Below are 13,449 nucleotides of genomic sequence, written 5' to 3' on the forward strand. Positions count from 1 at the left end.
TATTATCTAGAATTCCTGTATAATTTTCTTCTTCAATTGACCTTTCAGTTGACCTAAAAATGTTAGCTGTGTAAAAATTTGTGCAAGATATACTCACATAAGAAAATATTCATACAGACTTCTTAATTAATTGTACCCTAAGTCTATATAAATCGATACTGAAAAGCTTACATTTCCAATGGTTTTATCGAGAGGTCCAAAAAATATTCGATATTGAACCGCTCGATGATATGTTGGACCGATTGCTGAGATTGGACAACTATTACGGTTTTAACGTCAAACTTAATTTGATTGACAGTTACGGAATTGACCGATTTAGACTGGGATTGTGGGTGAATGAAATTTACATAAAACTTTGTCATCTCAATGCAAATAAGGTCAAACTAGCAAAAATAATTGTATTAGAAAAGAATTTAAAAGTTTGGTTTGCGTGGGTCCTACAAAATGCATATTGCCCTCGAACCCAGCTCATAAATGTATTTTTTTTATATTGCAGTTTCTATACATGGCTGTAAATCAAGCACTTCCCGATTGCAGTAATTTGATTTTACATTTATTTATCCCTTCATTATTTTAATTTGAGAAAATATTGATATCTGTGTAAGCACGCAATTCTTTAGTATACAATATCTAGGTGTTTATCAGGTAAATTTGTATACATTATAGCAATTATTCTAGCTAACAAGGACATCATTTTTTTTCTTAAGCCATTTAATGCAGAAAAAATAAAACTTCCAAATTAATATTTTTGAAAACAAAGTTAAATATGAAACAAATGGATTTGTATAAACAAAATATACACTATTGTCACTTCCATTTTGAATTCTAAATTTTGTAACACTGCATACATGTACTTGCATTTATCACACCGATCTACATAGCCCATTAAACAGTGAAATCAGGAATGAAACTGCACCATTCGGTCAACTGAATGTTCAATAAAAGGCCTAGAATGGTGCTTAATTAAATGGCAGAAAATTGTCATTCAGTCATCTTTCAATAAATTTTCAGTTATCTTTCACTAAACTGATTGACAAAGTTTTATCCTGTAAATTTATGTGGAATTTGTCTTGAACAAAAATTCATGTCCACAAAACTTACATAAAATACTACTTCCTCATAATTGTACTGGTAGGAAATTATCACTTACACTTATCTGTTGGTATACAAAACATGATATATCATTATTCGAGTAAAGAAGTTGCAAGGAGAATCATTGCACCTTTTTCCAGATCTAGAAATAAAACTTGAAATTAAAATCAAGTACTAGCATCAACTAAACTACAATTTTTCAGATTATGAACATGACACAGAAAAAGTTGAAGGGATGCTACTCCTTTCTGATAATGAAGTTGAAGATAATTGTGTTTTACAAAATATATGTTGTAAGTTGTCAAAATTGTATGCATGTAAAAATTTGCCACATTTACTTCTCATCGAGAAAATTTGTCAGATAGTCATCAGCAAAATTAAGAATTTGTCTCAAAGCAAGAAGCGCAAGAATATTGATGTCTTCTCTAAGTTCCATTTCACACTCATAATTCTTAATTGGGACTATATGCGCTCGCGGAAGCCCCACCATGGATGCTACCTTCTCAACCAGTTCACCAATGGCAGGGACACAAAACGTTCTGGACACATCTTTTTGTAGCGCCTCACAAACCTTGTCAATTTTTGTAAGGAGAACTACAGTGCAGGGAACTAATTTTGTTACATAAACCAGCATCAGCATAAGCATTAGTAGCATCAGGATCAAGCTAGCATCAGCATCAGCATTTAAAAAACAGCATTACCAGGATCAGCATCAGCAAGCAAAGGATAAAACCAGCATTGACCTACAAAAAATCAGCATTATCCTACTAGCATCAGAAAATCAATGACTTTTAATTCAGTAAAAAATTAAAAAAGAAAGAAAGAATATTGGTTAAAGTATTCACATTATTGATACATACTGAGATATTATGATCAAATAATTGTAAAAGGCACTTTTATTGCTTTAAACGGCAATGCTGAAATTCATTATCTACTTCCGGTAGCATGATGCTACTTCCGGTAGCATTGACCTAATTATAAAACAGCATCAGGATAAGGATTACTAGCATTAAATCAGCAAGCAAAGGAAGCATTCAAATCAGCAAGCAAAGGAAGCATTCAAATCAGCATCGATGCTGTAACAAAATTAGTTTCCTGCACTGTACTTGTGGAATTCCTATGAGAAAATTAAATCAACATTTCATAATGGTTAGAGTTTCATTTCTATTAGACTTTTTTTTATTGTATTACAGCCAAAGAATATTCAGACATTTGCTAGAGGATTAGGTGATATTGAAAACAAACCTCTTTGGTTTATTTTGACTTGCAAGGTTTTTATTTTCTGAATAATCTCATCAGGTAGTACGTCTACACTTGTTGCGTCCATAACAATCACAACAATGTGAATCTTGTCTTTAGTAGAAGGCAACTTAATAAAACCAGGAGTGTCAGGGCTTAACTGTGTCGACGAATTAAACTGAAAAAAAAATCCCTTTACAAATCTGATATACGCAATATGGTATATTATTTTCAGATATAAAAAGTTTCATAATATTTTTTGATACCGTATACTTGTCAGGCATGTTTCCGTCCAGAATATAGCAGAGTTCCTGTGGATCAATTCCATTATCTTTCTCAAGTCCTCTTGTGTCACAGAGTCTGAAGTTCAAGGGTTTTCCGGATCTACCTTTTCGGACCTGGTACATTCTGAACTATATAAGAAAAAATAATGGCCTCCATTTTATTTGTTCAGATTTTACAATGCATACATAAAATACAACAAAAGGCCCCTGGGCCACAACGCTCACTTGAGTCACTTTGGTCCTGCTATTTTGCATCAGATTATTTCTTTCCCAATAAATGTGTATTCTTATGTACAATTTTGATCGCTTTTTGTGGCCCCACCCTATAAACAAGGGCCAAGATTTGAACAAAAATGAGTCTACACTACCAGAGGATGATTCCGCTTTAGTATGAATAATCATGACGTTGCTGTTCTTGATGAGTTTTGAAGATTTTCCTTATATATCCCTTTATATCCTTATAATAATAATAATAATAATAATAATAATAATAATAATAATAATACTTTATTTAAAGAGGGTAACCCGATTAGTGCAATGCACTAGTCTTCCTCGGGGCCCTCTAAACATATCAATAATAATACAATTACATGTATGAAAACATTGTACACTAATTAAATAATACAACATGATGTAAAAATACAAGTACAATTAAAAGTTTAGGACATGGAATTACGTTACTTAAACAGTGTTGCGGCAAGTTATAATAAATTTTTCCACATTTTTACGAAATGTGTGTACAGTTGGTGAAAAACGTATATACAAAGGTAATTTGTTCCATAAATGAACACCGGAATAATGAAAAGAATTTTTATATTGATTTGTTCGATATTTCGGTAGACGAAGGTCATAGTTGGTTTCAGATCGTAAAACATAATTATTAGAAGAAATAAATTCAAAAGAGTCTCTTAAATAATCAGGTGCCATACCATGAAGTGTTTTGTACAGTAATACATATTTATGAAAATCAATCAACTCATATATGGTCAGCCATCCATGTTTTTCAAATAATGGTAGTGAGGGGGCATCATAAGCCACATCTAATATAATCCGGGCTCCCCTTTTTTGCTATTTAAAAACTCTATCTTTGCCAGCACCTGGCGCATTACCCCAAATAGTTAGACAATAATTTGAAGAAGGCAGAATGTAGGCATTATAGAATAGTTTTCTTGTGTGTAATGGGAGAAATTTTTTAATTCTGCGTAAGGTATATAATTTATACGACAAAGATTTACAAACTGAGTCAATATGGTAATTATAGCGCAATGAATGATCAATATATACTCCCAAAAGTTTTTCAGATTCAACATTTTCAATTAATTTGTTTGAAGCATATAAATTTAATTCAGGAGAATTTATCTTTGATTTTCTATGTTGAGTTCCCATAAGCATACATTTTGTCTTATTGGTATTCAACACCATTTGATTTTTGGAACACCAATTTTCAATCTCACACAAATCAAAGTTAAGGGCATTCTCAATACCTTCTGCATTTTTATGATGTGTATGTAAGGTTGCATCATCAGCAAATATATCAATATCTGTTCTATTTACATGTAAAGGGAGATCATTTATATACAATAAAAACGATAAGGGACCTAAGATAGATTCCTGGGGCACTCCTGCTGTGATAGGCAAGAAATCAGAGGAATATGTACCTATTTTTACACACTGAGACCTTGAGGTTAGATAAGAATGAAACCATTTAATAGCCATTTGGTCAAAGTGATATGATTGAAGTTTACTTATAAGGATATCATGATTTACCAAATCAAATGCCTTGCTAAAATCAAGGAAAGTTATGCCTACTAGATTTCCTTGGTCCACAGCTTGTAACCAATTATCTCACTACTGGACGAAAAAAGTGCTGAGAATCCCAAAATTTACTGATAATGTTTGATAATTACTGATACTGTGCTGTTCTTGCTGATAAATACTGATATTTACTGTTATTCTTACTGTTGTTACTGATAATTTTAGTTGTTTCTGATAAATACTGATAATTACTGTCGTCTTTACTGTTGAGTCTGATAAATACTGATAAATACTGTTGATGTGCTGTCGATGCTGAGATTTACTGATAATTACTGTGGTCATTGTTCTTGAGCGAGAAGGTGCTAAAATAGAGCTTTGGGTTGCTAAAACCTTCTTCAATCATTACTTTCTTTTTTATTTAATTTTCCCAACAACATTTTCATGTTTCTTTATACTGCTTGTGACAAAAATATGATACTGGTCTCAATTATAAAACGGTTGTGAAAATCTTGACAATTATAATTAAAGTTAACCATTAAATAAAATTGTCAGCGTAAAGGCGAATGTTTTCCAAGAATCTATGAAAATAGTACATGTATGTCTGTAAGCAGAATAAATGGAATTTTCCTTTTGCATGAAGATTTCATTTTAACATAAGTCACTGTTATACTAAAACATTAAGGCTTTTAAAAAAAATAATAATAATAATAATAATAATAATAATAACTAGATGGTTCTCGTTGCGAGCAACGAGTGGGTCTTCCGTCTGATTTTGGATAAGATTAGTCAAGATCTTGACTGAGATATTCATCTGTAAAAAGTGAAAGGATGCATATTGTTTAAAACATTATTCTGAGCTTCTTTTGTTCATTATTGCTTATCAAAATATTTCTCCTTGATCGAGGTGTCAAAAATTTAGCATTCTGGCCCCTTATTACGTAACATATGATCAAAATTTTATAATATATAGTTGCAAAATGTTAAGATGAACATTTTTGCTTCAATAACTTATAACAAAATATTCATCATTAAAGAGTTATAGATGAAAGACTTTTGGCCCTTCTGAGCCCCTAATTTGAGGGGTCAGCCCCTTTTTCTTGATATCAAATGAAAGGTCTTGTGAATTTAAAGACTTTTTGTTCAACAACTATTCAGAAATTTCCTTTCGTTTAAGAGATATATAGAATAAGAATATTTAGGGGCCAGCCCTCCAAGTCCTTAATGGGGATGTCTTGTAAAAATTATAGGGGTGTATATTGTTTAGAGCATTATTTTGAACATCTTTTGTTCAATATTGCTTATCAAAACATTTTCACTTTTCGAGATTTAATGTGTCAAAGATTTAGCATTCTGGCCCCTTATGGCCCCTTATTACGTAACATATGATCAAAATTTTATAATATATAGTTGCAAAATGTTAAGATGAACATTTTTGCTTCAATAACTTATAACAAAATATTCATCATTAAAGAGTTATAGATGAAAGACTTTTGGCCCTTCTGAGCCCCTAATTTGAGGGGTCAGCCCCTTTTTCTTGATATCAAATGAAAGGTCTTGTGATTTTGAAGACTTTTTGTTCAATATGTTTTAACAAAATACATCAATTTAAAATGTTATTTAAAAAAATGTCTCTAAAATTCACGTATAAATCACGTCCTAAATTTTGACCCCTACCGAGCTTCCATACTTCGCACTTCCGGAAAATTTCAAAACCAAGGTGCACAACTAGAACATGTCCTCTATCACCACTGAAAGTTGCAACACTCTAGCATTTGTCGTTCTTGAGTTTTTGTGCAGACACAAGGTCTATCAAAAAATCGATTAAAGGGCGATAACTTCTGACCGGAAGTGATTTTTCAAAAACTGAAATGCCGTTATAAACTTCAGATAGCAACGCATTAACCCTGAAAATTTGAAGCAAATCGATCAAGCGATCTCCGAGAAATCTTCTGCACAAAATCGGTAAGGAAAAAAAAAAAGAATAATAACTAGATGGTTCTCGTTGCGAGCAACGAGTGGGTCTTCCGTCTGATTTTGGATTAGTCAAGATCTTGACTGAGATATTCATCTATAAAAAGTGAAAGGATGCATATTGTTTATAACATTATTCTGAGCATCTTTTGTTCAATATTGCTGATCAAAATATTTCCCCTTGTTCGGGGTGTCAAAGATTTGGCATTCTGGCCCTTTATGGCCCATTACTTTGAAAATTTTATAATATATAGTTAAAGAATGTTAAGATGAGCGTTTTTGCTTCAGTAATTTATAACAAAATATTGATCATTAAAAAGTTATAAATGAAAGAAATTGGGCCCTTCTGAGCCCCTTATTTGAGGGGTCAGCCCCTTTTTCTTGATATCAAATGAAAGGTCTTGTGATTTTGAAGTTTTCTTGTTCAAGAACTATTCAGAAATTTCCTTTCGTGTAAGAGATATATAGAATAACAATATTTAGGGGCCAGCCCTCCAAGTCCTTAATGGGGATATATTACAAAAATTAAAAGGGTGTATATTGTTTAGAACATTATTCTGAACATCTTTTGTTCAATATTGCTAATCAAAATATTTTCCCTTCTCGAGATACAAAGTGTCAAAGATTTAGCACTCTGGCCCCTTATGGCCCCTTATTACGTAACATATGATCAAAATTTTATAATATATTGGTGCAGAATGTTACGATGAACATTTTTGCTTCAGTAATTTATAGCAAAATATTGATCATTAAAAAGTTATAGATAAAAGACTTTTGGCCCTTCTGAACCCCTAGTTTGAGGGGTCAGCCCCTTTTTCTTGATATCAAATGAAAGGTCTTGTGATTTTGAAGACTTTTTGTTCAACAACTATTCAGAAATGTCCTTTCGTTCAAGAGATATATAGAATACCAATATTTAGGGGCCAGCCCTCCAAGTCCTTAATGGGGATATATTACAAAAATTAAAAGGGTGTATATTGTTTAGAACATTATTCTGAACATCTTTTGTTCAATATTGCTTATCAAAATATTTTCCCTTCTCGAGATACAAAGTGTCAAAGATTTAGCACTCTGGCCCCTTATGGCCCCTTATTACGTAACATATGATCAAAATTTTATAATATATTGGTGCAGAATGTTACGATGAACATTTTTGCTTCAGTAATTTATAGCAAAATATTGATCATTAAAAAGTTATAGATAAAAGACTTTTGGCCCTTCTGAACCCCTAGTTTGAGGGGTCAGCCCCTTTTTCTTGATATCAAATGAAAGGTCTTGTGATTTTGAAGACTTTTTGTTCAACAACTATTCAGAAATGTCCTTTCGTTCAAGAGATATATAGAATACCAATATTTAGGGGCCAGCCCTCCAAGTCCTTAATGGGGATATATTACAAAAATTAAAAGGGTGTATATTGTTTAGAACATTATTCTGAACATCTTTTGTTCAATATTGCTTATCAAAATATTTTCCCTTCTCGAGATACAAAGTGTCAAAGATTTAGCACTCTGGCCCCTTATGGCCCCTTATTACGTAACATATGATCAAAATTTTATAATATATTGGTGCAGAATGTTACGATGAACATTTTTGCTTCAGTAATTTATAGCAAAATATTGATCATTAAAAAGTTATAGATAAAAGACTTTTGGCCCTTCTGAACCCCTAGTTTGAGGGGTCAGCCCCTTTTTCTTGATATCAAATGAAAGGTCTTGTGATTTTGAAGACTTTTTGTTCAACAACTATTCAGAAATGTCCTTTCGTTCAAGAGATATATAGAATACCAATATTTAGGGGCCAGCCCTCCAAGTCCTTAATGGGGATGTCTTGCAAAAATTAAAAGGGTGTATATTGTTTAGAACATTATTCTGAACATCTTTTGTTCAATATTGCTTATCAAAATATTTCTCCTTCTTGAGATACAAAGTGTCAAAGATTTAGCACTCTGGCCCCTTGTGGCCCCTTATTACGTAACATATGATCAAAATCTTATAATATATAGATTTAGAATGTTAAGATGAACATTTTTGCTTCAGTAATTTATAGCAAAATATTGATTATTTAAAAATTATAGATAAAAGACTTTTGGCCCTTCTGAGCCCCTAGTTTGAGGGGTCAGCCCCTTTTTCTTGATATCAAATGAAAGGTCTTGTGATTTTGAAGACTTTTTGTTCAACAACTATTCAGAAATTTCCTTTAGTTTAAGAGATATATAGAATACCAATATTTAGGGGCCAGCCCTCCAAGTCCTTAATGGGGATGTCTTGCAAAAATTAAAAGGGTGTATATTGTTTAGAACATTATTCTGAACATCTTTTGTTCAATATTGCTTATCAAAATATTTCTCCTTTTCGAGATACAAAGTGTCAAAGATTTAGCACTCTGGCCCCTTATGGCCCCTTATTACGTAACATATGATCAAAATTTTATAATATATAGTTGCAGAATGTTAAGATGAACATTTTTGCTTCAGTAATTTATAGCAAAATATTGATTATTTAAAAATTATAGATAAAAGACTTTTGGCCCTTCTGAGCCCCTAGTTTGAGGGGTCAGCCCCTTTTTCTTGATATCAAATGAAAGGTCTTGTGATTTTGAAGACTTTTTGTTCAACAACTATTCAGAAATTTCCTTTCGTTCAAGAGATATATAGAATAACAATATTTAGGGGCCAGCCCTCCAAGTCCTTAATGGGGATGTCTTGCAAAAATTAAAAGGGTGTATATTGTTTAGAACATTATTCTGAACATCTTTTGTTCAATATTGCTTATCAAAATATTTCTCCTTCTTGAGATACAAAGTGTCAAAGATTTAGCACTCTGGCCCCTTATGGCCCCTTATTACGTAACATATGATCAAAATCTTATAATATATAGATTTAGAATGTTAAGATGAACATTTTTGCTTCAGTAATTTATAACAAAATATTGATCATTAAAAAGTTATAGATAAAAGACTTTTGGCCCTTCTGAGCCCCTAGTTTGAGGTGTCAGCCCCTTTTTCTTGATATCAAATGAAAGGTCTTGTGATTTTGAAGACTTTTTGTTCAACAACTATTCAGAAATTTCCTTTAGTTTAAGAGATATATAGAATACCAATATTTAGGGGCCAGCCCTCCAAGTCCTTAATGGGGATGTCTTGCAAAATTTAAAAGGGTGTATATTGTTTAGAACATTATTCTGAACATCTTTTGTTCAATATTGCTTATCAAAATATTTCTCCTTCTTGAGATACAAAGTGTCAAAGATTTAGCATTCTGGCCCCTTATGACCCCTTATTACGTAACATATGATCAATATTTTATAATATATAGCTACAGAATGTTAAGATAAACATTTTTGCTTCACTAATTTATAACAAAATATTGATCAATAAAAAGTTATAGATGAAAGACTTTTGGCCCTTCTGAGCCCCTAATTTGAGGGGTCAGCCCCTTTTTCTTGATATCAAATGAAAGGTCTTGTGATTTTGAAGACTTTTTGTTAAATATGTTTTAACAAAATACTTCTTTTTAAAATGTTATTATCAGAAACGTCTCTAAAATTCACTCATAAATCACGTCCTAAATTTTGACCCCTACCGAGCTTCCATACTTTGCACTTCCGGAAAATATGAAAACCAAGGTGCACATCTAGAACATGTCCTCTATCACCACTGAAAGTTGCAACACTCTAGCATTTGTCGTTCCTGAGTTTTTGTGCAGACACAAGGTCTATCTAAAAATCGATCAAAGGGCGATAACTTCTGACCGGAAGTGATTTTTCAAAAACTGAAATGCCGTTATAAACTTCAGATACCAACGCATTACCCCTGAAAATTTGAAGCAAATCGATCGAGCGATCTCCGAGAAATCTTCTGCACAAAATCGGTAAGGAATAAAAAAAGAATAATAACTAGATGGTTCTCGTTGCGAGCAACGAGTGGGTCTTCCGTCTGATTTTGGATAAGATTCGTCAAGATATTGACTGAGATATTCGTCTATAAAAAATTAAAGGATGCATATTGTTTAAAACATTATTCTGATCATCTTTTGTTCAATATTGCTTATCAAAATATTTCCCCTTTTCGAGATATAAAGTGTCAAAGATTTAGCATTCTGGCCCATTAAGGTCCCTTATTACGCAACATATGATCAAAACTTTACAATATATAGCTGCAAAATATTAATATGAACATTTTTCTTCAGTAATTTATAGCAAAATATTGATCATTAAAAAGTTATAGATAAAAGACTTTTGGCCCTTCTGAGCCCCTAGTTTGAGGGGTCAGCCCCTTTTTCTTGATATCAAATGAAAGGTCTTGTGATATTAAAGACTTTTTGTTCAACAACTATTCAGAAATTTCCTTTCGTTTAAGAGATATATAGAATAACAATATTTAGGGGCCAGCCCTCCAAGTCCTTAATGGGGATGTCTTGCAAAAATTAAAAGGGTGTATATTGTTTAGAACATTATTCTGAACATCTTTTGTTCAATATTGCTTATCAAAATATTTCTCCTTTTCGAGATACAAAGTGTCAAAGATTTAGCATTCTGGCCCCTTATGGCCCCTTATTACGCAACATATGATCAAAATTTTATAATATATAGTTGCAGAATGTTAAGATGAACATTTTTGCTTCAGTAATTTATAACAAAATATTGATCATTAAAGAGTTATAGATAAAAGACTTTTGGCCCTTCTGAGCCCCTAGTTTGAGGGGTCAGCCCCTTTTTCTTGATATCAAATGAAAGGTCTTGTGATTTTAAAGACTTTTTGTTCAACAACTATTCAGAAATTTCCTTTCGTTTAAGAGATATATAGAATAACAATATTTAGGGGCCAGCCCTCCAAGTCCTTAATGGGGATGTCTTGCAAAAATTAAAAGGGTGTATATTGTTTAGAACATTATTCTGAACATCTTTTGTTCAATATTGCTTATCAAAATATTTCTCCTTTTCGAGATACAAAGTGTCAAAGATTTAGCATTCTGGCCCCTTATGGCCCCTTATTACGCAACATATGATCAAAATTTTATAATATATAGTTGCAGAATGTTAAGATGAACATTTTTGCTTCAGTAATTTATAACAAAATATTGATCATTAAAGAGTTATAGATAAAAGACTTTTGGCCCTTCTGAGCCCCTAATTTGAGGGGTCAGCCCCTTTTTCTTGATATCAAATGAAAGGTCTTGTGATTTTGAGGACTTTTTGTTCAACAACTATTCAGAAATTTCCTTTCGTTTAAGAGATATATAGAATAACAATATTTAGGGGCCAGCCCTCCAAGTCCTTAATGGGGATGTCTTGCAAAAATTAAAAGGGTGTATATTGTTTAGAACATTATTCTGAACATCTTTTGTTCAATATTGCTTATCAAAATATTTCTCTTTTTCGAGATACAAAGTGTCAAAGATTTAGAATTCTGGCCCCTTATGGCCCCTTATTACGTAAGATATGATCAAAATTTTATAATATATAGCTACAGAATGTTAAGAAAAACATGTTTGCTTAAGTAATTTATAACAAAATATTGATCATTAAAAAGTTATAGATGAAAGACTTTTGGCCCTTCTGAGCCCCTAATTTGAGGGGTCAGCCCCTTTTTCTTGATATCAAATAAAAGGTCTTGTGATTTTGAAGACTTTTTGTTCAATATGTTTTAACAAAATACTTCTATTTAAAATGTTATTATCAGAAATGTCTCCAAAATTCACTCATAAATCACGTCCTAAATTTTGACCCATACCGAGCTTCCATACTTTGCACTTCCGGAAAATATGAAAACCAAGGTGCACATCTAGAACATGTCCTCTATAACCACTGAAAGTTTCAACACTCTAGCATTTGTCGTTCCTGAGTTTTTGTGCAGACACAAGGTCTATCTAAAAATCGATCAAAGGGCGATAACTTTTGACCGGAAGTGATTTTTCAAAAACTGACGAGGCGTTATAAACTTCAGATACCAACGCATTAACCCTGAAAATTTGGAGCAAATCGATCGAGCGATCTCCGAGAAATCTTCTGCACAAAATCGGTAAGGAAAAAAAAAGAATAATAATAATAACTAGATGAGATCTCGTTGCGAGCAACGAGTGGGTCTTCCGTCCGATTTTTGATAAGATGAGATAAGAATTTGACTGAGATTTTCGTTCAAATATAATGATATAAATAAATTGTTAAGACGAACAATTTTGCTTTAATAATGTTTTACAAAATATTGATCATTAAAGGAATATAAATTAAAGACTTTCGCCCCTTCTTGGCCCGTAATGTGAGAGGTCAGCCCCTTTTTCTTGATATCATTTTAAAGCTTTCATGATTTTGAACACTTTTTGTTCAACAACTAGTCAGAAATTCTTTTTTGTTTTCGGGATATATGCAAAAGAAATATTAAAGGCCGGTCCTTCAAGTCCTAAATGGGGACGTCTAGCAAAAATTGAAAGAGTGCATATTGTTCAGAATATTATTTTGATCGTCTTTTGTTCAATACTGTTTATCAAAATATTCTTCCTTTTCGAGATATATTGCGCCAAACATTATGCAATCTGGCCCCCTAAAGACCCCTAACTGTGTAAGATATGATATCAACATCATGTTATTTAGATAAAGTGTGTGAAGATGAGCTATTTCGCTTCAGTAATATATTACAAAATATTGATCATTAAAGAGTTATTGAGTGTATACTTTCGGCCCCTCTCAGCCCCTTATTTAATGGGTCAGACCCTTTTCTTTGATATCATCTTAAAGATCTCATGATTTTGAACACTTTTTGTTCAAGAATTATTCAAAAATTCTTTTTCGTTTCTGAGATATATCCGAAGGACATATTTAGGGGCCGGCCCTTCAACTCCCTAATGGGACGTTTAGCAAAAATCAAAAGGTTGCATATTGTTTAGAAGATTATTTTGAATAACTTTTGTTCAATATTGCTTATCAAAATATTTCCCACTTTTGAGATATAAAGCGTCAAAGATTTAGCATTCTGGCCCCTTATGGCCCCTAATTATATAAATATGATGTTAATATCATAATATAAAGTTGTGAATTGTTGAGATAAACATTTTTGCTTCAGTAATGCATTACAAAATATTGATCGTTAAAGAGTTATTATTCAGAGACTTTCG

General features: G+C 32.2%; 1 protein-coding gene across 1 annotated transcript in view; it reads right to left on the reverse strand.

Annotated features, from left to right (window-relative positions):
- Nucleotides 1–720: 720 nt before the first annotated feature.
- LOC133203492 (interferon-induced protein 44-like) overlaps nucleotides 721–13,449 on the reverse strand; it is a 29,842-nt gene continuing 17,113 nt past the window's right edge. The window contains 3 exon segments of the mRNA XM_061339267.1: nucleotides 721–1,701; nucleotides 2,338–2,509; nucleotides 2,598–2,744. Coding sequence (XP_061195251.1) covers nucleotides 1,427–1,701; nucleotides 2,338–2,509; nucleotides 2,598–2,744 — 594 coding nt within the window. The 3' untranslated portion in view covers nucleotides 721–1,426.

This window comes from Saccostrea echinata, unplaced genomic scaffold, assembly GCF_033153115.1.
Source record: "Saccostrea echinata isolate AGI-Se365-2 ecotype Australia unplaced genomic scaffold, CSIRO_AGI_Sech_v1 ptg000051l, whole genome shotgun sequence".
NCBI lineage: Eukaryota > Metazoa > Mollusca > Bivalvia > Ostreida > Ostreidae > Saccostrea > Saccostrea echinata.